This window comes from Schistocerca piceifrons, chromosome X, assembly GCF_021461385.2.
Source record: "Schistocerca piceifrons isolate TAMUIC-IGC-003096 chromosome X, iqSchPice1.1, whole genome shotgun sequence".
NCBI lineage: Eukaryota > Metazoa > Arthropoda > Insecta > Orthoptera > Acrididae > Schistocerca > Schistocerca piceifrons.
In genome coordinates, this window is record NC_060149.1 from 232,416,222 (window position 1) to 232,443,897 (window position 27,676).

At 43.1% G+C, this 27,676-nt stretch overlaps 1 protein-coding gene across 2 annotated transcripts in view; it reads right to left on the reverse strand.

The window, feature by feature from the left end:
* Positions 1-746: 746 nt before the first annotated feature.
* Positions 747-27,676, reverse strand: part of LOC124722911 — a 50,304-nt gene continuing 23,374 nt past the window's right edge. Inside the window, exons 3-4 of one of the 2 annotated variants that reach the window (XR_007006461.1) lie at positions 17,370-17,511; positions 747-1,094 (exon numbers count right to left, since the gene is read on the reverse strand). Coding sequence is in view for 1 of the 2 variants with exons in the window: in XM_047248058.1 (XP_047104014.1) it covers positions 1,069-1,094 (26 nt within the window). In the remaining variant the exon portion in view is untranslated. The remainder of the gene's footprint in view (positions 1,095-17,369; positions 17,512-27,676) is intronic. The other variant, XM_047248058.1, reaches the window with a different exon arrangement.

Sequence of the window (27,676 nt, forward strand, 5' to 3'; positions counted from 1 at the left end):
TGGGTTGGGACCCTGGTCCACAATGCCCACGCCCCTCCCTTAAGGTGCCAGGAAGGTTCCACTGGGAAAAAAAAGAAGTTGTCACACACCTGTCTTGTGATGAAACTGCGGCGTGAATTATTTCTGATCATGGTGCAGACCAGTGCACTTTCTGTATTATTTTCCATTTCATTTAATGCAGCTGCAAATTGCTAGAAGAAATTCTTTAACCAAATCTAAAGGAAACCTTTAATCAGTAAGTCTTCCCGCAGGATCGACTCTGTAAACTGTGCTAAAAGTCATAGATGTCTACATTGTGAATAGCAAGCTTCTTCATTATATAAACGTCCCTGAAGAACTTCATCAACCACACTAATTAGAGTTTTGTTCATCATATAAGACCCATATTTTGGGCTGAATCTGTGAGATAGCGGTCAGGCACCCGGTAAACATTTGCTGACACTGACGTTTAGCAGATTCCTTCCATTCTGAATGACACAAAAAAATGGGCAGTTTTGTTGATTTAAATCTAATTCAACACCTTAAATATCACTTTGGGTCAGTGTTAACTTCTTTATGAATCCATATGTCAACCTCAAAATATGCAGTGTTCCTGTGTTGCTATAGAGTATGCACTGCAAGACATTCACATAGTTTATCACATATATTTACAATAAGAAATCAAACTATGACAGAAAAACTGTATACACAAATTACTAAGTGTGGCTTGACAAAAACCTACAAATTTCTGAAGAAAAACTGCATGATGAATCCCTCATAAAACGGAAAAAATAGATATAAATCACTAAGGATAAAACTAAACAATGTAGTAAGGTAGTCAGATGGGATCACAAACTATAACAATTTTGAGATGTATGTGCATGTCTGCTTTTGATGCTATTGAGCATGAAATACAAATCATAGACTTTTTTGTGGAGCATCATTCAACAATAGCAAACATTTTATACTCTCCAAAGTGATTAGCGGCAGCTGATGTCTTCGACGAAATGCGAGGGAGTGGAGTGCCGCCACGGAGCCACTGCTGGCTGGCAGCAAGTGGGGACTGTAGAGCTCTGACGCACGTGGTATTCACAGGTAGACAGTCTGTGAGAAATCTTTTGAAAAAAAAAGTGTTATTGGACAGAATTATTACCAGTGTATCAGAAAGTGAAATACGTTGTAAATGTGCTATTCTTACACTAAGGACTTCAAGCATTTGAGCAATAGGTGCTATAAAAATTTAGCAATGACAGTTTCAACTGCAAGATTTTGCATTAAGACAATGTGCTGTTTACTACTAGACCATGGGCATAAATATAGCATAACAACTCTAACAGAAGACAAGGAAGACAAGACTTCCTCCACGAACTGCTGCAGCCTACAGTGTTGCCAGATTGTGCAGGTAGCCAGACTAACTGTATTATTGGCCTAAACATGTTATTTGTCCCCTTTTGCGATCAGTGCAGACAGACTCTGAGGTGCCTGGCTGCCGGCCAGGTTTTGTGTCACTATGTTAGTCACTCACTGTGATGTTGCCCAGAATTCTTTCAATTTATCCAAGCCCATCTCCTTAATTTTTTTACTTTTCTGAAATTCCTTCAATTTCAATTTGCAGTTTGTAACCAATATAATTTATGATTAGAGTCCACACCTGCTCCAGAAATTTTTTAAATTTGAACTCTTGTTTTGAGATCTCTGCCTTACAATTACATAATCTACATGAAACCTAGAGCTTCCATGTCTCTTCCACATATACAGTATTTTCCCATTATTCCTAAACTGAGACTAAGGAATGATTAAATTTTTTTCTGTGTAAAATTCTACCAGGCGACCTACACTTTCGTACCCACCACTGCTGAGCAATCTCCTACTAGTTTTTCCTCTCTTCCTTTTCCTGCTATTGAATTCCAGTTCTGCATCACAAATTTTCATCATTATTCATAATCTGCATAAATTATTTTATCTCGTCATAACTTCTTCCAATTTCTACCCCTTCTGTGGAGCTATTAAGCAGACAAACATTTACTAGTGAGGTGGGTATTGGTTTTGTATCTGTCTTGCCAATGATTACTTACATTCCAGTTTTCTTATTCATTAGTAGGCTTACCCCTGTGTTACCCCTATTTAACTTGGTATTAGTAACACTGTATCACGTGACCAGAAGTTCTGTTCTTGCTAAAATGACACTTCACTAATAAACAGATATATTAACTTCTCTTTTTAAATTCCTTAACTTAACAACCTGATAAAGTGATCTAACATTCCATACTTCTCTCTGTAGACTGCCAGTTTTGTTTTCTCAGATCATGGAATTGTCCTGAGGAGTTCCCGCCCAAAATTCCAAATAGAGGGCTATTTTATCTATGGGATATTTTAACCACTAGGATGCCATATAGTAGAGCTGCATGTCTTTAGGCAGAATAAGTGCTGTAGTTTCCTCTTTTGGTCTGAAAATTTCAGAACTAACAGAGGCTAAATTGTCACGCCAAGTGCTGCTGCCACTCTGAAACCCGTACAATGTAATTGTGCCTACAGTAAAGCTATCTATACTGTTGAGGTACGCAAGCCACCTCACTGGGGCGAGGTCGATGTTTCTTGGGAGACATATCTTTCAACAAAGTGAAAGACGCAAATTTAAAAGCCAAAGTTTTACAAGAGTAAATCTGATGATAACACTACAAAATGCTGAACTGGTCACAAAGGATGATGTGGCAGTCTCAACTGTCAGAGGTTGTAGAATTGTTCTTTTACTTGCTGGCACATTGTTAGGGCTTTAGTCCCAGGTGTAAACTACTTTTCAGATTATAGCAAACAATGCCATGAAGAACTGATTCATGGCATATTTTGAAATTTATTTGAAAATCCTTTGCTTCCAAATTCAGAAAATCCTGCCAGTAGTTTTTCTTGGTATCATTCAATATTACATCATTATAAAAATAAAGCTCTAAACCTGTGCTCTTGAAAGGAAGTCATTTTTCAGTTTTTATGGCAGTGCAGAGTTATTGTTGATGACATTTAACTGAAAAAAAGGGGTGTTACCAAAAATGGAGTCATTTCAGAAGTGACAATTCCCAACATATATTATTGTTAACGCATTTCTCTACATCCACCTCCAGGTGGGTCATTCCCCAGAACAATGTTTGCGGTACCCACCTGGAGGAGTAAGTAGAGAAACATGTATGTTAGGAATTGTCACTTGTGAAATGACTAGTTCTAGCAATACAACATCAGTTTGTCATCAACAGTTACCTCATACTGTCACAAAAACTGAAAAAAAGACTTCCTTTCAAAGCCAAAGGATTAGGGCCTCATTTTTTATGATGATGTGATACTGAGTGTTATCAAGAATAACTACTGACAAAATTTTCTGAATTTGGATGCAATAGCTTTTCAAATCAATTTGAAAATGTGTGATGAGTCAGTTCTTCATGGTCTTCATGGGTCTGCCATAATCTGAAAAATAGTAGAGAGCTGGGAATAAAGCTTTGTCATGTGGCAGCACGCAAAAGAATAATTCTACCACCTCTGATACTTGAGAATGCTGTACCCTCCACCTTTGTTATCAGTTCCACATTTTGTAACATGATGACTACCACAAGAAACATCACTACATAAACCATGCCATCTGTGTCCCACAGAGCCACACAGCAGCTGATGGCAAATGTGGCAGAGCTGTAGAGTCATGTGACAAAAATCAGGGCGTAGTTCCATTTATACATAAGTGGTTGTTCTACAAACAGAGATTTGGGAATGACGAATCTAACTTTAATATAACATATGGTATATACTTTAGATGTCAATAGGAACAAATATCTGAGAAAAGTCAGCAGGTATGGATGGAATCAGAATTCAGTTTCACACTGGCCCCTTACCTAGCTTGCATGTATCACGAATCTCTCACCCAGTGCAAAGTCCCAAATGGCTGGAAAAAAGCACAGATGACTCTTGTATATAGAAAGGGTAAAAGAATGGATCTGCAAAATTACAGACCAATATCTGTAACTTCACTTTGCTGCAGAATCCTTTAACATATTCTCAGTTCAAATATAATACATTTTCTTGAGACAAAGCAGCTTATTTCCATGAATGAGCATAGCTTTAGAAAAAATTGCTCATGCAAAACTCTGCTTCTCCTCTTCTTACATGATATACTGCAAACTATGAACGAAGGGCCACAGGCAGATTCCATACTTCTAGATTTCCAGAAATCATCTGACACAGTGTCCCACTGCAGGCTGTTAAAGGTACGAGCATATGGAATAATATCACAGATATGTGAGTGGCTCCAAGACTTCTTAAATAATAGAACCAAATATGTTGTTCTCGATGGCAAGTGTGTCATCAGGAGTGGCCTGGGGAAGTGTGATAGGGCCACTGTTGTTCTCTATATACATAAATGATTTGGCAGACAGAGTGGGCAGTAGTCTGTGGTTGTTTGCTGGTGTCACAATGGTGTACGGAAAGGTGTCAAAGTTCAGTGACTGTAGGAGGATACAAGATGAGTTGGAGAAAATTTCTGGTTGATGTGATGAATGGCAGCTAGCTTTAAATGTGGAAAAATGTAAGCTAATGTGGATGAGTAAGAAAAACAAACCCAAAATCTTCAGATACAGCATTTGTATTGTCCTTCTGGACAGTCACGTCATTTAAACATCTGGGTGTAACACTGTGAAATGATATGAAATGGAACAGCGTGTGAGGACTGTGGTAGGGATGGCGAATAGCCAAGTTTGGTGTATTGGGAGGCATTTTAGAAAAGTGTGGTCCTCTATAAAGGAGACCTCAAATAGGACATGGGTGCAACTTATTCTTGAGTACTGCTTGGGTGTTTGGGATCCATACCAGGCTGGATTAAAGCAAGACATCGAAGCAATTCAATTCAGAGGCAGGCTCCCAGATTTGTTACCTGTAGGTTTGAACAACATGTAAACGTTACAGAGACACTACGGGAACTCAAATAGAAATCCCTGGAGGGAAGGCAATGTTCTTTTTGAGAAACACTATTGAGAAAATTTAGATAACTAGCACCTGAAGCTGACTGCTGAACGACTACTGCCGCCAATATACACAGTGTGTAAGGACCATGAAGATATGATGTGAGAAATTAGGGACCATATAAAGGCAGACACATAGTCACTTTTTCCTCTTCTATTTGCAAGTGGAACAGGAAAGGAAATTATTATTAGTGGCACACGGTAACCTCAGTCATGTCCTGTATGATGGCTTGCAGAGTACCTATGAAGATTTAGATGAGTGAGAGTCAAGTTCTTTTATTACACTAGCCTTGAGTAGAACATTCTCAGTCTTCTAACTCAGTATAAACTAACCATAAGCTTACTGCTGCTCTTCCCAATTAAATGCCTGATTTTCTACCCAAATTTGATGTGACGAGAAGACATAATATATTTTATACAAAGAGGTATGTGGCTAGTAATTGTAAGTATTGTGCGTGCCTTTCATACCCGATATTATTTTCACCTATCTGGGTACGGCAATACTTCATATGTTGTGTAACAATATATGAAGCTAGCAGGAAAATATGCCACACAGAGGTGTCAAAAGAACATGACTGATCACACGGTTGCATTTGTTTTTGACATATACATGTATCATCTATAGTATGATGAAACAGATTATGTAACTCATATGTAACAAAATGAGCAATTTCACAAACACATGCATATTTCTGAACTAAATGATGCTTCCAGTAAAGAACTGAACAGCAATTTGGTCAAAGAGTTTGGAGTCAAAATTCTACTGAATGCATGTACTATACTGTACGAAAGAGACTGTAAGAAGGTGATGCAAACACACCTTTAAAGTGCCTCACCAAGAGTCCTGAGTAACAAAGGACTAAAAAAAAAAATCCTTTGAGCGATGTGTTACAAAAACGTACAGCCAAACTTTCAGGAAACATTCCTCACACACAAATAAAGAAAAGATGTTATGTGGATATGTGTCCGGAAACGCTTAATTTCCATGTTAGAGCTCACTTTAGTTTCGTCAGTATGTACTGTACTTCCTCAATTCACCGTCATGATTTCATACGGGATACTCTACCTGTGCTGATAGAACATGTGCCTTTACAAGTACGACACAACATGTGGTTCATGCACGATAGAGCTCCTGCACATTTCAGTCTAAGCGTTCGTACGCTTCTCAACAACAGATTTGGTGACCGATGGATTGGTAGAGGCGGACCAATTCCATGGCCTCCACGCTCTCCTGACCTCAACACTCTTGACTTTCATTTATGGGGGCATTTGAAAGCTCTTGTCAACGCAACCCTGGTACCAAATGTAGAGACTCTTCGTGCTCGTATTGTGGACAGCTGTGATACAATACGCCATTCTCCAGGGCTGCATCAGCACATCAGGGGTTCCATGCGACGGAGGGTGGATGCACGTATCCTCGCTAATGGAGGACATTTTGAACATTTCCTGTAACAAAATGTTTGAAGTCGTGCTGGTACGTTCTCTTGCTATGTGTTTCCATTCCATGATTAATGTGATTTGAAGAGAAGTAATAAAATGAGCTCTAACATGGAAAGTAAGCGTTTCCGGACACATGTCCCCGTAACATATTTTCTTTCTTTGTGTGTGAGGAATGTTTCCTGAAAGTTTGACCGTACCTTTTTGTAACACCCTGTATAAAGCACACCAAGAGTCCGATTCACATTACATGATGACACCAGCTACGGGAATGTGGCAACTTGCAGAATGAGACAACCTATAATGGAAGGGATAAGTAATTAAAGCAATCATCAATCTCAAGATTGTTCTTAACACCGCAGGTGTGGTCCTGTCACAGCACATTACACTTGTCTACATTGAGATTCAATTGCCATTCCCTGCACCATGCGTCAATTCGCTGCAGATCCTCCTGCATTTCAGTACAATTTTCCATTGTTGCAACCTCTCGATATACCACAGCATCATCCAAAAAAAGCCTCAGTGAACTTCCGGTCATCCACAAGGTCATTTATGTATAATGTGAATAGCAACGGTCCTACGACACTCCCCTGCAGCACACCTGAAATCACTCTTACTTTGGAAGACTTCTCTCCATTGAGAACGACATGCTGCGTTCTGTTATCTAGGAACTCTTCAATCCAATCACACAATTGGTCTGATAGTCCATATGCTCTTACTTTGTTTATTAAACGACTGTGGGGAACTGTATCGAACGCCTTGCGGAAGTCAAGAAACACTGCATCTACCTGGGAACCCGTGTCTATGGCCCTCCGAGTCTCGTGGATGAATAGTGCGAGCTGGGTTTCACACGACCGTCTTTTTCGAAACCCATGCTGATTCCTACAGAGTAGATTTCTAGTCTCCAGAAAAGTCATTATACTCTAACATAATACGTGTTCCAAGATTCTACAACTGACCGATGTTAGAGATATAGGTCTATAGTTCTGCACATCTGTTCGACGTCCCTTCTTGAAAACGGGGATGACCTGTGCCCTTTTCCAATCCTTTGGAACGCTTCGCTGTTCTAGAGACCTACGGCACACCGCTGCTAGAAGGGGAGCAAGTTCCTTCGCGTACTCTGTCTAAAATCGAACTGGTATCCCATCAGGTCCAGCGGCCTTTCCTCTTTTGAGCGAATTTAATTGTTTCTCTATCCCTCTGTTGTCTATTTCGATATCTACCATTTTGTCATCTGTGCGACAATCTAGAGAAGGAACTACAGTGCAGTCTTCCACTGTGAAACAGCTTTGGAAAAAGACATTTAGTATTTCGGCCTTTAGTCTGTCATCCTCTGTTTCAGTACCATTTTGGTTACAGAGTGTCTGGACATTTTGTTTTGATCCACCTACCGCTTTGACATAAGATGAAAATTTCTTAGGATTTTCTGCCAAGTCAGTACATAGAACTTTACTTTCGAATTCATTGAAAGCCTCTCGCATAGCCCTCCTCACACTACATTTCACTTCACGTAATTTTTTTTTTGGTCTGCAAGGCTTTGGCTATGTTTATGTTTGCTGTGAAATTCCCTTTGCTTCCGCAGCAGTTTTCTAACTCGGCTGTTGTACCACAGTGGCTCTTTTCCATCTCTTACGATCTTGCTCAGCACATACTCATCTAACACATATTGTATGACGGTTTTGAACTTTGTCCACTGATCCTTAACACTATCTGTACTTGAGACAAAACTTTTGTGTTGAGCCATCAGGTACTCTGAAATCTGCTTTTTGTCACTTTTGCTAAACAGAAAAATCTTCCTACCTTTTTTAATATTTCTATTTACGGCTGAAATCATCAATGCAGTAACCGCTTTATAATTGCATGGAAAACCTGAATCAGGACAACTGGACGTGGGTTTGAATTGTCAACTTCCTGCATACGAGTCCCGTGCGGCTAGCCAATGTACAGGCTATGAGGCAAGAAACACCACATATGTTCCCAACATTGATTTTAGCCAATTTCTGAACCATATTAAAAAGTGTTCAGATTCAATTTTACCATCACTGCTTGCTATGTAATATAAAATTCTTAGTGTCTGTAATATACCTGCACACAGGTGGCAATTATAGTCAGTGACCTTATAATTTTAGACAACACAATATTTTTTTCCGAATACTCTGCCATCTAACTTACTGGTCCAGGTAATAGTATACACATGAATCAAACCACTTGTATTTGTCACATCTCCTTTGCAACATGACAGTGAGTCAGCACTGCCTAAGCAAAGAACATGAAAGTTGGGTAAGTCAGCTCTGAAAAAGAATTTTGTATTTGATTTTGCAAGTAGCACAATTACCTCATCTATTAATGCTCTGGCTGCAGCTATCTTCAATCCACTGTATATGTGGCAGAGGATATGGAGTATACCAGAATCATTCTCATTCACTGGCAGATGGAACAGGTGAATAATTGTAGTCACTCCTCTGTATGAAGAGAGATCCTCTGATTTTACTCTCATGGTGATTGCACGAAATGTACACTGGAGAAAGTATACATTTCCTGACTCATACTGAAAACTGGCTCTCGGGATTTTAAGGTTAATGTTCATCACAACACACAATTCCTATCTCGTAATGGCTCTCACTGGAACTTGTTAAGAATTTCTGTTCTGCTCTGTCACAAATTGTTCACCTCCCTCCCCCTCTCTCTCTCTCTCTCTCTCTCTCTTCCCCCCCCCCCCCTCCCACTTCCCATAACAATTTTTAATGATGTGTGCTTCTCATATACAAATGATTTACCACCACCACCACCGTTATATGCAGTTCTGGTTTAGGCATCATTGCATGTTCCAATTTCAAGTATAATGCAACTGATCTTTCAATCTCTTCTTATGACACCCAAAATTTCTTTCCCCTTAAGGTGTATACTTACATATTAGTTTAGATATCCACTCATCTGCCATCCTTCGAATGTATTTGTGCCATTTCTTTCAGTGTTACTTTATTGTCTGAGTAATCTTTGCACACCCATTTCATTTCTAATTTAAATTATTCTTTTTCCAGTCTATGAGTTTGTAACCAGCTAGTGGTCTGCCACACAATTTATAAATATTGTCAACAGCAAAAATAATTTTACACTATTAAGAAACTCTAGATGCCATATTTGTTCTGATATTCTATTCACATGTGTCCTGTGTGACAGTGAAGAACTATACTGAATGCTTTCAAGAAGTTAAGAAATTCAGCACTAGTGTGGGGTCCATCACCTACATGCTTCCGGATCTAGATCACGACCAAATGAAACAAACAGTATTTTACATTCTCAGTGCTACAGTTTCTGTAAAAAAAAAAAAAAAGATAGCTATGTGATTCTGCACATATGACCTGTGGCCTTTCTTTCGATTTGAAATGACACTCCACCTACCTGATACAGAATCTAATAGTTCCATATCTGTCATTTTTGCATTCTTGTCATCTCAGATCAATCTGTCATGTTTGTTTCATTGCACTCATAATCAACACTAATGCAGACAGTTCATTTTGGTCCACTAATTGGTTTTAAATAAGCTCTTTGCTTTTTAAGAGATTTTTGACAATTTGGCAAATAACCAAAAGTAGCAGCCCCAACAACGGCAAAAATAACAGCAGCAGCAGAACCACCAACAACAGTTGCAGCAGCAGCATAAAATTACTGAACAAGGAGCCAAAGGCCAAGTATATCAACTTCCCTTAAAAAAACATTCTAAGATTCTTATGGCTTCAAACCAAGGGTGGGGGGAGTATGACAAGGCAGCCTGCAAATTTACAAATAAGTGACAGGAACCAGGAAAAAGCAATACATTATCAGCTAATGGCAAAAGTAAAAATACTTGCAAAACTGGATAATGCCTCAGAATATTTAGTGCCTCAAGAACAAAGTGTTAGATTTAGAAGTAGCTATGAATAACTTTGCAGTTCTCTCTCTCTCTCTCTCTCTCTCTCTCTCTCTCAATTGTTTATGTGAACACTGATACCAGGTTTATGAACCAAGACACACACACACACACACACACACACACACACACACACACACACACACACACACTCACTATCCAGTCACATTAATGTAACCACCACCTTTGTTTGATATCAGCATGCAATAACCATTCTCAGATGGCAGCATTAGTAATGGAGGGTATATAAAGCATGTTGAGAGGGGGAGAGCGCAAAACTGCAATCATAATGCACATCTGAAGTCCAAAAAGCATGATCATTGGCTTTTGGGACAAGGGTGTAAGCATTTTCAAAACAGCTATGTGTGTAAACTGTTTGCATGTCACAGTGGTTAAAGTATACTGAGTATGGCAAAATGGCACTGCCCAAAACCAGCTTTGATGTAACTGTAGTGCATCACATGCTATAGATGAAAGGGTGAATGATGGCTACAGAGATGTGTATGGATGAATAAAAGTGCTACTGTTCAGCAACTGACAGCTCAGATGAACTAAGGGGCTACCAACAGTGTCTCCTCAATAACAACTCAGTGAACATTGCTACGTACAGGCCTTCTGGTTCATACACCCACACTGACTGCTGGTTGTCAATTATGAAGGCTGGAATTTGCATGCCTGTGTCGCAACTCTCCTTCCACTGAGTGGCAACAAGTGGCCTTTTCAGATGAATCACATTCCCTTCTCCACTGGACAGATGGCCGTTGATGTGTTCAGCCCTGTAACAATTGTCAGTATGGTCTTGGCTGGAGGAAAGAGTGTTATGGTCTGAGGAATGTTTTAGCGGCATCCCCTCATCTTTCTGGAAGGCACAATGTCTCAATACAAGTATTCATTTATCCTTGGGGACCATGTCCACTCTTAATTGCAGTTGTGTTTTGCCTCAGCATGATGGTATCTAGTAGCAGAACAATGCATTGTGTAACACAGCTGGCAGTTTTTTTTTTTTTTTTTTTTGTGGTTTTAGGGCGCAAAACTTCTATGGTCATTAGCGCCCAGCCCGTGACGTAGGAAACAGGAAAAAAACGAAATTTAAAATCAGCAGCAAGGGGAACAAAGTCATAAAATTTGAGAAACTAAAAAAAAAAAAAAAAAAAAATCAAATGACTGACATCATTTCACTGTCACTAATAAACTGTAGAACGCGGTCAGCTGAGCGCGTGTCATCTGCTAAAATCAACGATAGATCAGGCGATAGCTGTAGACAGGAGCGTAACGGATTAAAATAGGGGCATTCAATTAAAAGGTGTCTGACCGTCCACAGCTGAGAGCAGTGGGGACAGAGTGGGGGAGGATCACCGCTTAAAAGATGTCGATGGCTAAAAAGACAGTGCCCTATCCCGAGTCTAGCTAAAATTACCTCCTCCCGACGACGCGTTCGTGAGGAAGAGGTCCAAGCGCAAGGAAGGGCTTTCACTTCCCGCAATTTATTATGGGGAAGTGTTGACCAATGCGCATGCCATAAATGAGCAACTTGGCGACATAAACCGCTCCGTAGATCGGTAAACGGAAGAGACTGAATAGCTGGCCGAGGAAGAGAGACTGCAGCCTTGGCCGCTATATCGGCCGCCTCATTCCCACAGATACCAGTGTGTCCCGGGAGCCAGAGGAACGCCACTGAGACGCGCCCCAGGTGGAGCAAGCGCAGACAGTCCTGAATCTGGTGGACCAGAGGGTGCACAGGGTAAAGAGCTTGGAGACTTAGGAGAGAGCTGAGAGAATCTGAGCAGATTACGTACTGTATCCGCTGATGGCGGCGGATGTAGTGGACAGCCTGGAGAACAGCGTAAAGCTCCGCAGTATAAACCGAACACTGGTCGGGAAGCCGAAAGTGATTTGGGGTGTCGCCAACAATATAGGCACTCCCTACACCTAACGATGTTTTCGAGCCGTCGGTGTAAATAATTGTGGCGTCCGTCATTTGTGCACATAGGGCAGCAAATGCCCGACGGTAGACAAGTGTAGGGGTACCATCCTTGGGAAATTGACATAGGTCTCTGAGCAAGTCGATCCGGGGACGGAGCCAAGGCGGTGCTGTACCCCAAGTTGTCAAGAAGGTTTTAGGAAAGCGGAAGGAGAGAGAATGGAGCAGTTGACGGAAGCGGACTCCCGGGGGTAGTAGGGAGGAGGAGCGGCCTGCATACCCGACATCAAAGGAGGCGTCGAAAAAAAGGTCATGGGCTGGATTAGCAGGCATGGAAGACAGATGGCTAGCATAACGACTCAGAAGGACTGCCCGCCGATTGGACAGCGGAGGTTCAGCAGTCTCAGCATAAAGGCTTTCCACAGGACTGGTGTAAAAAGCTCCAGACACTAAACGTAATCCACGGTGGTGGATAGAGTCGAGACGCCGAAGAATAGACGGCCGAGCAGAGGAGTAGACGATGCTTCCATAATCCAATTTCGAGCGCACTAAGGCGCGATAGAGGCGGAGAAGGACCACTCGGTCCGCTCCCCAGGAGGTACCATTCAGGACACGGAGGGTGTTAAGGGAACGCAGACAGCGAGCCGAAAGATAGGAAACGTGGGAGGACCAGCACAGTTTTCTGTCAAACATAAGACCCAAGAATTTAGCGACGTCGGAAAACGGAAGGTTGACAGGACCTAGATGTAAGGAGGGCGGAAGAAACTCCTTATGTCGCCAAAAATTAACACAAACGGTCTTACTGGGTGAGAAACGGAAGCCGGTTTCGATGCTCCACGAGTGGAGGCGATCGAGACATCCTTGAAGACGTCTTTCAAGCAGGCTGGTCCGTTGAGAGCTGTAGTAGATCGCAAAATCGTCCACAAAGAGGGAGCCCGAGACATCAGGAAGGAGACAATCCATAATTGGATTAATGGCGATGGCAAACAGTACAACACTCAGCACGGAGCCCTGGGGTACCCCGTTTTCTTGGGAGAAAGTACGGGAGAGAGTAGTGTTCACCCGCACCCTAAATGTGCGCTCTGCCATAAATTCGCGAAGAAAAAGGGGCAGCCAGCCACGAAAGCCCCAAGAGAACAGTGTGCGGAGGATGCCTGTCCTCCAACAGGTATCGTATGCTCTCTCCAGATCAAAAAATATTGCTACCGTTTGGCGTTTCCGGAGAAAATTGTTCATGATATAAGTGGAGAGAGCAACAAGATGGTCAACGGCAGAACGATGCTTTCGGAATCCGCATTGGGCTGGTGTTAAAAGACTGCGGGATTCCAGCCACCAAGCTAAACGGTAATTCACCATACGCTCCAAAACCTTACAGACACTACTCGTGAGAGAAATGGGGCGATAGCTAGAGGGGAGATGTTTGTCCTTTCCAGGTTTCGGAACGGGAACGACAATAGCTTCCCGCCATTGCCTGGGAAAGGTACTGTCGGTCCAAATTCGATTGTAAAGGTGAAGGAGGTAACGCAGGCTATGGGTTGATAAATGCAGCAACATTTGGACATGGATACCATCCGGTCCTGGGGCGGAGGAGCGAGAAGAAGAGAGGGCATGTTGGAGTTCCCGCATGGAGAAAACAGTATTGTAGCTTTCGCGATTTTGAGAGGAGAAAGCAAGATGTCGCACTTCCGCTGCACGTTTCTTCGGGAGAAACGCTGGCGGGTAATTTGAAGAGCTCGAAATCTCAGCAAAGCGCTGACCCAATGAGTTAGAAATTGCGACGGGGTCCACTAAGGTATCATGCGCGACAGTGAGCCCAGAGACCGGGGAGAAACTAGGCGCGCCGGAGAACCGTCGAAGCCGACTCCAAACTTCCGAGGAGGGAGTGAAGGTGTTAAATGAGCTAATAAAGAATTTCCAGCTTGCCCTCTTGCTATTGCGGATGACGCGACGGCATCGCGCACGGAGCTGCTTATATCGGATACAGTTTGCCAAAGTTGGATGGTGACGGAAAATGCGAAGAGCACGTCGCCGCTCACGTATTGCGTCACGGCATGCCTCGTTCCACCAAGGAACTGGGAGGCGCCGGGGAAATTCGGAGGTGTGTGGTATTGAACGTTCCGCAGCTGTGAGAATAACGTCGGTAATATGTGTGACCTCATCGTCGACGCTGGGAAAGCGACGGTCATCGAATGTCGCTAGAGACGAAAAAAGTGTCCAATCGGCTTGGGCAAACTTCCAGCGTCGCGAGCGCATATATGGCAGTTGAGGCTGCAGTCGAAGAACACATGGAAAGTGGTCACTCGAGTGTGTATCATCAAGGGCGAACCATTCGAAGCGCCGAGCTAGCGGAACAGTACCGACCGCAAGGTCCAAATGAGATAAATTTGTCGTGGAGGCAGACAAAAATGTGGGGACCCCAGTGTTGAGGCAGACTAGATCCGCTTGGTGGAAGACGTCTAGCAATAGTGAGCCACGTGGACAAGGATGTGGAGATCCCCAAAGCGGGTGGTGGGCATTGAAGTCCCCAACCAGCATATAGGGGGGTGGAAGCTGACCAAGAAGATGAAGGAGATCAGCTCGTGCCATTGGTGTGGACGATGGAATGTATACCGTACAAAGAGAGAACGTATATCCAGAAAGGGAAAGACGGACGGCAACAGCTTGGAAGGAACTGTTAAAGGGGATTTGGTGATAATGGAGAGTATCGTGGAGCAGAATCATGAGTCCTCCATGGGCTGGAGTGCCTTCAACAGAGGGGAGGTCATATCGGATGGACTGAAAATGAGGGAGAACAAAGCGGTCATGGGGACGCAGCTTTGTTTCCTGAAGACAGAAGATGACTGGCGAGTAGGATCGTAAGAGGATCGACAATTCATCCCGATTGGCTCGAATGCCGCGGATATTCCAGTGGATAATGGACATAGGGTGAACAGAAAATGGAGGAACGTGACCAAGGGTGCTGTCAACTCAACGACTGCTCAGAGCTTGCGACCGACAGCATGGAATGGCATTCAGTCGAAGGCAGAAGATCCTGATCCATAGGTTGGTCAGGAGCAGCTCCAGCCACCAACGATCGGCCAGTTGACCGGCCACCAGCAGTGCGCCTCGGCGACACAGAAGACGGCCGAGGGCGATTTCCGCCAGGTGGTGCTGTAGATGGGACACGCCTTGGCGGAGAAGGAGAGGAACTGTGTTTCTTCGTAGCCTTCTTGGAAGTATGATGTTTAGATGAAGGAGGAAGCGATGGTTGTGAAGTTGCGATACGTAAAAACTCTTCACGAGAATGCTCTTTTTTCGAAGACTTGGCGTCTGACTTTTGGGCTCGAGATTTAGCAGAACCCGACGAAGGGTGAGCCATTGAGTGGGCAGGCGAAAGTGGTGAGGTTGAACGGGCGATCTTTGCGCTGGCCGATCTGACGACCGTGGTACTAAAGGTGAGGTCGCAAGTCTGCGTGGCCGCCTCCTTTGTTGGCCGAGGAGAAGCAAGGACAGCGCTGTATTTTCCTTTCTGAGGCACAGTGGGCTGTCGACTGGCGAGTAACTTTCGAGCAGCAAAGGTCGACACCTTTTCCTTCACTCTTATTTCCTGGATGAGTTTTCCGTCGTTAAAAACGGGGCAATCTCGAGAGGAAGCAGCGTGGTCACCCATACAGTTGATGCAGCGAGGGGATGGAGGTGGACAAGCACCCTCATGGGCATCCTTGCCACATGTAACACATTTGGCCGGATTGGAACAGGACTGGCTGGTGTGATTGAACCGCTGACATCGATAGCAACGCGTGGGGTTTGGGACATAAGGGCGAACGGAAATTATCCCATAGCCTGCTTTGATTTTTGATGGGAGTTGAACTTTGTCAAATGTCAAGAAGACAGTGCGGGTTGGAATGATGTTCGAGTCAACCCTTTTCATAACCCGATGAACAGCTGTGACGCCCTGGTCAGACAGGTAGTGCTGAATTTCTTCGTCAGACAATCCATCGAGGGAGCGTGTATAAACGACTCCACGTGAGGAATTTAAGGTACGGTGCGGTTCCACCCGGACAGGGAAGGTGTGGAGCAGAGAAGTACGCAGCAATTTTTGAGCCTGGAGGGCACTGTGTGTTTCCAACAACAGGGTGCCATTCCGTAATCTGGAACAAGACTTTACAGGACCCGCAATTGCGTCGACACCTTTCTGAATGATGAAAGGGTTGACCGTGGAAAAGTCGTAACCTTCGTCAGACCGAGAAACAACAAGGAACTGTGGCAACGATGGAAGAACCGTCTGTGGCTGAGACTCAGTGAACTTACGTTTGTGAGCAGACATAGTGGAAGGTGAGGAAACCATTGCGGAAGAATCCCCCATGATTACCGGCGTCTCCGATGGCGCGCTCCTTCCTTGTGGGGGCCCTCACCGAGGGCACACCCGCCTTAGGTGATTGTTCACACCTCAGGTCACACCTCCCGACAAACGGACGGAGGGACCATTCGGCACTTTCGGAAGGTATCAGCTCGGGTAATCACCCCTCCCTGGGCCTGGCCGTTACCAGGGGGTACGTACGTGTCCTACCTGTCTACCCGGGGCGGGGAATTACGCGTTACCCCGTCACCGGCTACGCATGGAAGTGCGTGGGTCGGCCTTCAGACACGCACAGGGAGGAAGAAAGAGACAGGGAAAGGAAAGAAGAGAGGTCTCAAACGCCGCAGCGGAGAAAAGGGTAAAGAAGAGGTAAAGAGAAGAGGTAAGGAAAAGAGAAGGACGAAGAAAGATGAAGACATACAAGCAAGGAAGGCGAAGAGTGCGGTACATTTACAAGCGTCCGTCTCCGGACGTAGGCACAAACCATACTCCCAGAGGGGGAGAAAGGGAAGGAAAGAGCCAGAGGTGAGGGGGGGGGGGGGGGGGGGCGAAGATGGGGGATGGGGAAGGATACGGAAAGGGGGGGTATGCAGCCCGGAAAAGAAGGAAGGCCACATTAGCTCGGGGTCCCGTGCTCGCTACACACGTATCCACAAAAGAGTTGTGGATCCCCTGGGGGGGGCTGGCAGTGTGTGCGCATTGCTCAAAAAGCACCAGAGGGAGTTCACTGCACTCGCCTACACTAAAAACTGCCCAGATTTAAACCGAATCAAGAATATGTGGTACCACCTTGATCAGCATGTTCACACCATGTATCCTTAACCAAGAAACCTAGTGCAGCTGGCCTCGGAGTTGACATGGCTCCACATCCCTGTTGGTAACTTCCAGAACCTTACTGACACTCTTCCTGCATGTCTTACAGCCATCTGCACTGAAAAAGGTGGTTACTCAGGCTTTTGTCTTCACATTAATGTGTCTGGACAGCATACAAGCAATTTTAAATTAGCATCTCATTAGTGCCACAATGAGTTTAAAAATGGTGGAGTATATGCATTTACACAAGAGTTGTATTAGAATTCAAAGTAAAAACAGAAGAAGACAATTTGAATATTGAAAAGCCATTTTGAATCATGCTATAAACAGAAAAAGGGAGGAGAAAAGAAACAAACTAAATGTCCTTATCGATATATAGATCACCACTGGGTGATAAAAACATTTTTTTAAAAACATGGAAGCAGAATTAAACACTTTCTATAATAATGAAGTGAAATTATTATTATGTGATGATTTTAATGTTACTCGTTCACTGAAAATAAAGAAAAAAGGAAATTTTTGAACACTATAAGCAATTTTCACATGAAACCACTCTTTTCAGACGTTAATAGAATAACAGTTGTCATCCTCCCCATTAGAAAACATCTTCACAAATATTGAGTATTGTGTCACTGAGGCTATAAATGTACATTTAGGTCTTCCAGATCACAACACATTAGTAACACACATAAATTGTTCTACACCAAAGATATTAAAAAACCTGGGGGAATATGAAAAGCACTACAACATAGAAAAGGTGACTATGTTTATTAAAATATTAGCAAAAGACACGTGGGAAAATGCATTTTCGAAACAAAATTGTACAATATGAACGCTTTTGTTTGTACACAGGGTCACTTTTAAAGAGTAAAACACACGCAGAAAGGTTAAGTTGGCATTTTAGGTTTAGGGGAAATATCTTCAGAATAATGATATACAAAAAACAGTGTCTTCATATACAAGTTTATATGTAATTAATGTTCTCCAAAACTGTATAATTAGCTTTTGGAATATTGTGAAATTCTGCAAAATACCCCACCACCATTAATTAATTAATGGTGAAAACAGGAAACTTTTGTTGCAAACATAAATTAAAGAAGTTTTCAAACCACATATAACCCTATGAAAAAGCCAGTTTCTGAAATACTGTTTTTGGAAAATAAGCTGTACATAATGACTATCTCAGTATTTTCAACATACCTAATTCAAATATCTAAATGTTCATTACTATTCTAATTATTTATTTTACTTGTATGTGTTTTATGTTCTAAATTGTTATTTTATGTTTTACGTTCCTTCTTTTGTTTTCTTTTTTTTCCATTTTACATACGTGTTGTTGTTAGCTGAAAATCATGAGTAACTTATTATTATGGTAGAAAATAATTACAATAATAACAACCTGTGTAGAAAACTTAAAACACAGAACTTTTTTTTACACTATACACACAAAATGAATGAAATTTCTTCATGTAATAAACACGGTGGAGAAGACAATATAAAACAAAATTAAACAGGATTTCAAAATTGTCACTTGAATACCCTAAATATCCTGATTTGTGTTGCGGCATATTTCAGTACACTAGTTAGCCTTGGCAAAGAGAATTGGTTACATACTAATGACTGCAGATTTATAATATTGTTTCTCAAGTGGAGATTAACATCATAATCAGTCAACAGAGATCCGAAAGTCTAGAAACATTGAAAGCTGCATACGTCCCACAGCTATACCTGTGACACCAAGTCTTTGGAATCACCAGATGAAGAAGTGTTTTGTCCTGGGTTGTGATACTCAGAACAGTTCTTTCACAATGACCACTACAAGAATCTAACAATAATACAGTTTTTTCTCCCTCAGCTGGAAAGAAAATATCTTGCAAACATCTTAGGACCTGCCCAAACACCATTTGTTTACCACATTTTGACAGTGGCACAATGTCATTTGGGACTTCAAATAGAGATTCTCGGATTCTCAATTCAAACTCATCATTAGTTTTTAACTAAGAAAAGATGAGTGGCCAGTGTGACAAACTGTTGAGTAACACACCTGAGAACAAGAAACATCTGGTGATGCCTAAGGGATCAATGGCACTGGTACAGCTGTGGACCACATGTGGCTTCTAATATTGGAAAAACTTTGTGAGAAGATTTTCAGACCTATTTCTGTTGATTGATTACGATGCCAATCTCCACTTGACAAACAACAGAATCAAGCTGCAGTCACTAGTATGTAATCAATTGTCCTCATGAAGACTTACCAATATACTGAAATATGCTCGATACAAATCGGGATACTTAGATGATCACCGATGACAATTTGAAATCCCGCTGAATTTTGTTTCATATTGTCTTCTCCATCATGTATATTACATGAAGAAATTTCATACATCTTATGTGGATGGCACAAAAAACATTATGTTTTAAGCATTTCCTTACATATTATCATCATGGTAATTATTTTCTATCATAACAATGAGTTATTTATTATAAACGAAATACATCTATGTAAAATGGCAAACTAAAAATAAAAAACAAAGAATGTAAAATATAAAAAACTGTTCAAGCTACAAGAACACACAGATAATAGTGAACAATACTTTATTACTTCAAGTATTTTGGTACAGAAAAAAACACTTGCCACAGAGTGGCTGCGCAACTATACTTCAGTCATCATAAGAATAAACCTGATGTAAACAAACACAAACGCAATGATTGCTCAGAAACCGTAGTGCATGTACACTGGTGTTGCGCTCTTTGAAGTAGATTCTACTTATGTATTAGATATATTATTACTAAGTTATATTAAATGAAACTATGATATTCAAATGTATTAACAGCCATCAACGTTTTTCTTAATCATGCTTTAGTTATGTAGTTTATATTTAAAAAATTGTGTACACACTGTTGTGCTCAGATTGTCATGCTGTTATTGCACAGTATGGAAATGGTTGAGATTGGTACCTGTTCTGTAGTGAAACATGCATCTCGAGCACGGTTAAAAATGCCAAGAAATAGGTTGTTCTTAATGTTTTTCATAAATTTACAGAGATAGTTGGCTTTGAAGTTTACGAAGGGGCTGTATTAGATACCATTGAGACACAAACACATACTGATTCTATAGCAGAGTCGGCAGCGTAATAGACTGTAAAAAGTATTACAGTTCGTGGTTTGCTAGTTCAAATCTTGTCAGAGTCATTGTTTCTTCTCTTTCAATTTGAAATACCTACATTTCATAACTATACAATTCATTGTGATTTTTTTTAATGAACAATGCACATCATCTTGCTTCTAATTACATATTGTACATGAAATTACTGTTTTCATTTCAAATATAAATTCTTAATTATCGATATTTTACGAAATACTTAATATGCATTTTTATGTTTTCCATTGTACCATTACAATATGAATCAAACAGAACTGGTCTGGAGCCAAGTTACAAGATTTGAGCTGAGAAGTAACAAGACTTTTTAGCTGCCAGACGCACTGGAACTAAAAAATGCAGGTTTTTCAGTCTCATTGCCAAATGCTGGTGCAATATAGAATGGCTCATCTTTGTGGATTCTGTTGTTGATAGGCTTATTATCAATGTAGCAGGTGAAACTTTCAAAACTGAAATGTATTTCTCCGATTTGGGTAACGAAGGAGCTACATTACGAGATGACTGGCTGTCATTAATACCTCCAGTGGCTTCAGTATTCAACAGTACGGTGACATCCCTGGAGTATGCTTTTGCAGCACACTCAGAAAAATTACCCTGTGCTTAAGTTAGAAATTTTCATCACTCTTGTTTGTAATTAGAATACCATGTCAGGTAAGAAAGAGACCGTTTTATGCTTTCCGTCTGGTCACCTAAGAAGCGCGCGGCAGTGCTGGAGTTTTGCTGAATATTATTTCATTCTCTTTAAAAAAATTAAATGACATTCAATGCTATATTGTTTCTTTGCTTGTCCCTTTTTACACTTGAACTGCAACTGCTCACATCATTACATGTTAGTTGGACCGCTGTCCCAAGTTTAATGTGATGGTAAAGCTGTTGTCCCATTTTATTGCTCAGTCTATGTGCCTGTAACACAGCATAAAACATATCCTTGTGATCATACTTGACTGTACTGGTCATTCTTATGATAAACACAGTATAGCCCTACTTACACTGGCTGAAGTAAACATCAGACAGAGCAAGGCTGGCTGTGCCCAACTCTATAAGCTATCGGCCACCTGGTAGGGTGCACTACAGAAACACTGTATGTGCATCCAAGAGTGGAATCACCTATTGGTGCTGGCATTGTGCAACCTCTGTCGTGTGCCATACAGCTGCACACCAGGATTGCAGGTGTGGAACATTATGCGGGTCACTACACCTGCTGAGAATGAAGCATCACTGATTCCCGAGGCCAAGTTGTGGAGATGGATCCCACATTCATGGACATCTGTGAGCCAAGATGGGAGAGGGGAGAGCAACTTCTGGTTGGCAGAGACCTTAGAATATGAACGAAAGTGGCCAGCATGAAGAGTGCCCCAATGCTCCCTTGTAGGAGCACGAGATGACAGGACTGGTGATGGGCAATCAAAACCAGGATATGAGACAACGTCCGACTGTGGTGGGGAAGGTGGAGGTGACTTTGCTGCAGACTGAGGCCACATAGCAGACATTGAACAAGTGAGGGGTGTGAGTGTCAGCTGGGAGGGGGGGGGGGGGCGTCAGCACCATATCCCCTGCCAGAGCCTGTGATGTTTAAGGCCCACTGGATGGCACTGACTCAGGCAGAAAGTGAGGCTAGAACTTGGTATATAGGAAGCATCAAGTGACGGGGGGGGGGGGGGGGGGGGGGGCACCAGCGAAGGAGCAAAGGTAGTGGTGCAGCCAGGTGGGGTTGATGGGTGACCACCCGGTTTCCCATCCAGATAGTTTAGACATGGAGGCCATTCCAACACATGATGTTTGCCAGTAACCAATCAAAACCACATGCTCAGACTGTTATCCCTGGTGGAAAGCATGGAACAGTGGATGACATGGAGCAGTGTGTCTGCAGCTGGCACCTGTGGAGAAGCTTGACAGGGCCTTTTAAAAACCTGAACAGCAATCCCAGTAGTGGCCAAGAAACACCGGACCACATATGGAAAACGTGAACACACATCAGTGACTATCAGCCAAAACACATTCAGAAACTGAGCCGTAAAATCCTCATGGAGGCATTCCCAGGGCTGGTTGCTGGAGGCCATGGGGAAAACAAAGCCTTGGGAGCCACCTTCTGACTAGCACACTGGGGAAATGCAGCCATCAAATGCTCCAGCTACCAGTCAATGCCAGACCAGTGCACGTGTATGTGAGCCAAGGCTTTGGTGTGGGAAACCCCCCAGTGACCCCGATGCAACAGTTGTAAGAGCTCCCACACAAGCTCCTGGAAATGACCACCCTGGGAGCAGCATCATCCCGTGGACAGCAGAAGGATTTTGGCTAAGACAGAGACTATGGTACAAGACAAAATAGTTACAAAGTTGATCGGAAGTGCAGTCCAGAAGTCAAGACAACGAACGGTGTTGGATGAGGTGGATGACACGCTTGAGAATGGGGTCAGACACTATGGCCTGGCGATGCTGGTACTAGTGATCAAAAAGCTGTCTACCACCTGGAGGGAGACAACATCCAAATGGAAACACATAAGCTCCTCTCTATCAAACTCAGGGTCCAGACTGACGGGCAGCCTGGGTAAGGTGTCCACCTTGGCATGGTGTCCTGTGTGGTGAAAATGGATGTCGTAGCAGTATTTGGAGAGGAACAATGCCAACCTGTGGACTGCCTTATCGCAGACCCATGCAGACAGACTGAATAATGAAACTAATGGCTTGTGTTCTGTAATGAGTTGGAATTTGGTGCCATACAAGAACACGTGAAATTTGATGACTACATACACAATGGCCAGAGCTTCCTTCTTCACTATAGAGCAATGGACCTGTGCTGGACTGAGAGTTTTGGATTCAAACGTCAGTGGCTGTTCTGAGCCACCTGTATTCTGATTGACGAGGACTAGCCCCACGCCATATTGTGAGGTGTCCATAGCCAAAATCAATGTTTTGCTAGGATCAAAAGTAGCTAGACACGGTGCCAACCTGAGGCAATCCTTCATTGTAAGAAAGGCCTGGTCACACGTGGGAGACCAGCACCCTAGCAGCGAAGACGGTAGATAACTGGTGATGACAGGCAATTTTACCCAAGAAAGCCTGCAGTTCTTGCAAGGTGAGGGATGCAGCAAGTCTGTAATGGCCGTAACCAGACTCACCAGGGGTTAGACACCCTGCCGTGATGTGGCCCAGATACTCAAGATACGATTGGAAAAATTTAGACTTCTGTAGAATGCATCACAGACCCATGGCCCGAAGTTTTCAAAAAGAGCCTGGAGATCGTGCAGGTGGTCACTCCTAGTATGTCTGGTAATGATAATGTCATACTGGTAGTTGAAACATTGCAGAATAGTCTATATGACCTGCTTCAGGTGGCACTAAAAATTGTAGGGGTACTTGCCACACCAAACGCTAAACATTGGTGTTCATACAGGCCGAAAGGTATATTAAGAACTGTTACACCATGGACTCATCATCGAGGGGTAACTGATGATACACTTCAGAAAGATCAAGTTTACAGAAAAACTGACCCCCTGCTAAGCATGGGAACAGCTCCTCTGAATGTGGCAATGGGTATGTGTTGACCGCAGATTGTAAATTCTGAAGCACAATCCCGAGAGGTGCAAGCCAGTCTAACTCCACCTTGACTTGGAAGTGGAGGGCTATCTGAACTGGCTGAGCATGAAAAAATCTAGGCTGAGCTGACTGCTTCAAGGTTATGTGGGCTTTAAAGTTTGTGGTGCATTCTAGGCCTTCCACAAAAATATCCTGAAATTCAGAGCACAAAGATTCCAATGACTGATAGGGGACATTGGCAGATACTAACTGTATGGGGTTTGTTCTTTCTTTTACTGCTTGCTCAATACAGATTGAATAACACTGGGGATAGACTCAACCATGTCTCACTCCCTTCTCAACCACTGCTTCCATTTTGTGCCCCTTGAGTCTTATAACTGCTGTCTGCTTTCTGTACAAATTATAAACAGCCTTTGCTCCCTATATTTTACCCCTGCCACTGTCAGAATTTGACAGAGTATTCCAGTCAACATTGTCCAAAGCTTTCTCTAAGTCGACATGCTGTAAACACAAGTTTGCCTTTCCTTCAACTATCTTATAAGGCAAGTCGCAGGGTCAGTATTGCCTCGTGTGTTCCTACATTTCTCCATAGTCCAAACTGGTCTTCCCCAATATTTGCTTCTACCAGTTTTTAGATTCTCTGTAAATACTTTGTGTTAGTCTATGGCAATCCCATCCGAGAGTAGGTATCAGGAGGGAGACATCCCCCCCATCTGCAAAGAGGATGGGGTACAGGGGATGATCAGGGAATCTGAATGGCGATTGTGTAAGAAACCAGGGGTTTGCTCTGTCTTATTTGTAGAGGGGGAAGCCCCACTTCTGTGAGGAGGCTATTGGACGGGACTAGTGCAGGAGGCTCTGACAACCGTACACACCCAATAATTATGAACAGGGTCAAGCAGTTTCAGACGCGAAGAAGCAGCTGAGCCATAAACCTGACAATTGTAATCAAGTATGGACAAAACCAGAGTATGGTAAGGATGGAGAAGAGTAGCATGGTCAGCAATCCAAGATGTGTGTGCCAGGAGTTGGAGAGCATAGGTTTCCTGATGCCTGTAGTCTTCAGGTGGCGAATATGGGGCAGACATCAGTTTTTATCAGAAATAAGGCCCAAGAAATGGAACTTTGCTACAACATCTAGGGGCTGGTTGCCTAAATAAAGCTCCGGATCAGGGTGTACTGTAGGTCTACGGCAAAAATGCATAACCCGTGTTTTGGAGGGAGAAAACTGGAAGCCATGGGAAAGGGCCTACACAAAGGTCCATCGGATGGTGCCTTGGACCTGGCATTCAGCAAATGCTACTGAGTGGGAGCTGCACCAGATGCAAAAATCGTCGACATACAACGCCAGGTACTAGTGGCTCAACAAAAGGTACAAGCCAATTAATAGCGATGAGGGAAAGTGTGACTTCTAACACAGAACCCTGTGGGATACCATTCTCCTGGGTCCGAGGGGTGCTGAGTGAGGTGCTGACTTCAACCCGGAAGAGCCGGTGGGATAAAACCTCATGGATAAAAACTGGAAGCAGGCCGCGAAAGCCCCAGTCATGGAGGATACCTAAAATGTGATGGCGATGTGCTATGTTGTATGCCTTACATAGGTCAAAGAAGGTGTCTGTAGTTAGTAAAAGCCTGTCAGATTGCTGTTTCCAATTTGAGTAAATGGTCAGTTGGAGATCATCCTTCCTGGAACCAACACTGATACAGGGACAAAATGTCCCGAGATTCAAGTACCCAACATAATTGTAAACTGACCATCCTCTCAAGCAGTTTACAAAGTATGTCAGGTTAATAGGTCAGAAGCTGTTGAGAGGTGTTGGGTTCTTCCTGGGAGTAAGGAAGGAGATAACTATGCTGCCTCACCACTGCAAGGGGGAAGGCACCTGTGAGCCAAATGTGGTTGAAGACTGAGTAGATGTTGCTTCTAGGTAAGGTCCAAGTGATGGATCATCTGGTTGTGGATGGAATCCGGGCCTGGGGCCGTGTCATGTGAAGAGGTAAGAGCCTGCACAAATTTCAGTTCAGTGAAGGGTTCATTATAGGCTTCAGCTAGGTGGGGGTTGAAACAGAGGGGGGGGGGGGGGGGGGGTGTTTCTTCAACTTGTCATTTCCGTCAGAGAGAGGTTGGAGGATAGGAACACAATGTCAATGTTATCGCAAAGTGTGTCGCGAGGTGTTCTGCACGGACTGATGAATCAGTACACAGAGCATCCAGTAGGATAAGACACTGGACAGTTGATTGTCACTGGCAGCCCAGAAGGCTATGTTGCTTGGACCAAACCTGCGAGGAAGAAGGGTATGTACCAAAGGAGGAAACATAGCACTCCCAGCATTCTTTTTTACTCTGCTTAAAAAGATAGTGGGTCTTAGCATGGCGACGCTTATAAGTGATAAGGTTGGTCTTTGAAGGGTATCTTTTTGATCGTTGCAGTCCTGGACAGTGACTGCTACATCCTTGGTTGACCACAGTACTGATCAACAATGAGGGGGATCTGTTGATAGGGGGATAGCAGCGCCAGCAGAGTGTCAATGTCTTGCACAGCCACATCAATGCTTCAGAGAAAGGTGCCCAAGTGCACAACAGACATATGTAAACGCCAATTAGCTGTGCAGAATCCCCATCCTGGGGATCTGTCTGTCCTGCGAGGAAGAAGGGTATGTACCAAAGGAGGAAACATAGCACTCCCAGCATTCTTTTTTACTCTGCTTAAAAAGATAGTGGGTCTTAGCATGGCGACGCTTATAAGTGATAAGGTTGGTCTTTGAAGGGTATCTTTTTGATCATTGCAGTCCTGGACAGTGACTGCTACATCCTTGGTTGACCACAGTACTGATCAACAATGAGGGGGATCTGTTGATAGGGGGATAGCAGCGCCAGCAGAGTGTCAATGTCTTGCACAGCCACATCAATGCTTCAGAGAAAGGTGCCCAAGTGCACAACAGACATATGTAAACGCCAATTAGCTGTGCAGAATCCCCATCCTGGGGATCTGTCTGTCTGGTGGCGGCAGGGGTACTAAATTTGGTGTTCAACCACCAACTGGCAAAAGCATTAGCCACTGGTTTAAGCAATTTAAACAAACCGGGAGCATAAGCAAAGGATGAAGCACAGGTTGACTGTGTGTGTCAGAGGATGTTGTCCGACGGAGTGAAGAAAGTTTTGTGCGCAGTCCAAGTAAGTCTACCAATAAAGCCAGACAAGAATTTTGAATACTCCAATGAACTGTATGGAAAGTTCTGAGATGGCGTTTGCTGTGCAGGCCCTACTGATTACAACTTGTGCAGGATCTCAAAACCAATTACAATGGGAAGCGTCTTGCATTTTGTGGTTATGTGCTATCAAAGATTGAGAATGAAGCATTTCTACAGTGTGTAATTTTTAGTGATGAAGCGACGTTCCGCCTTCATCGAAAAGTCAGCAGACACAATGTTCATATATGGGGTTTGTAAAATCCACATTCACCATTGCAACACAAAGAGACTTATTGAAGATCTGTGCTGTATCCCATACAAAGTTTTATAGACCATTTTCCTTTGTAGAAAGAACTGTAATGGGTATCACATACCTGGACATGTTGGAACAATGG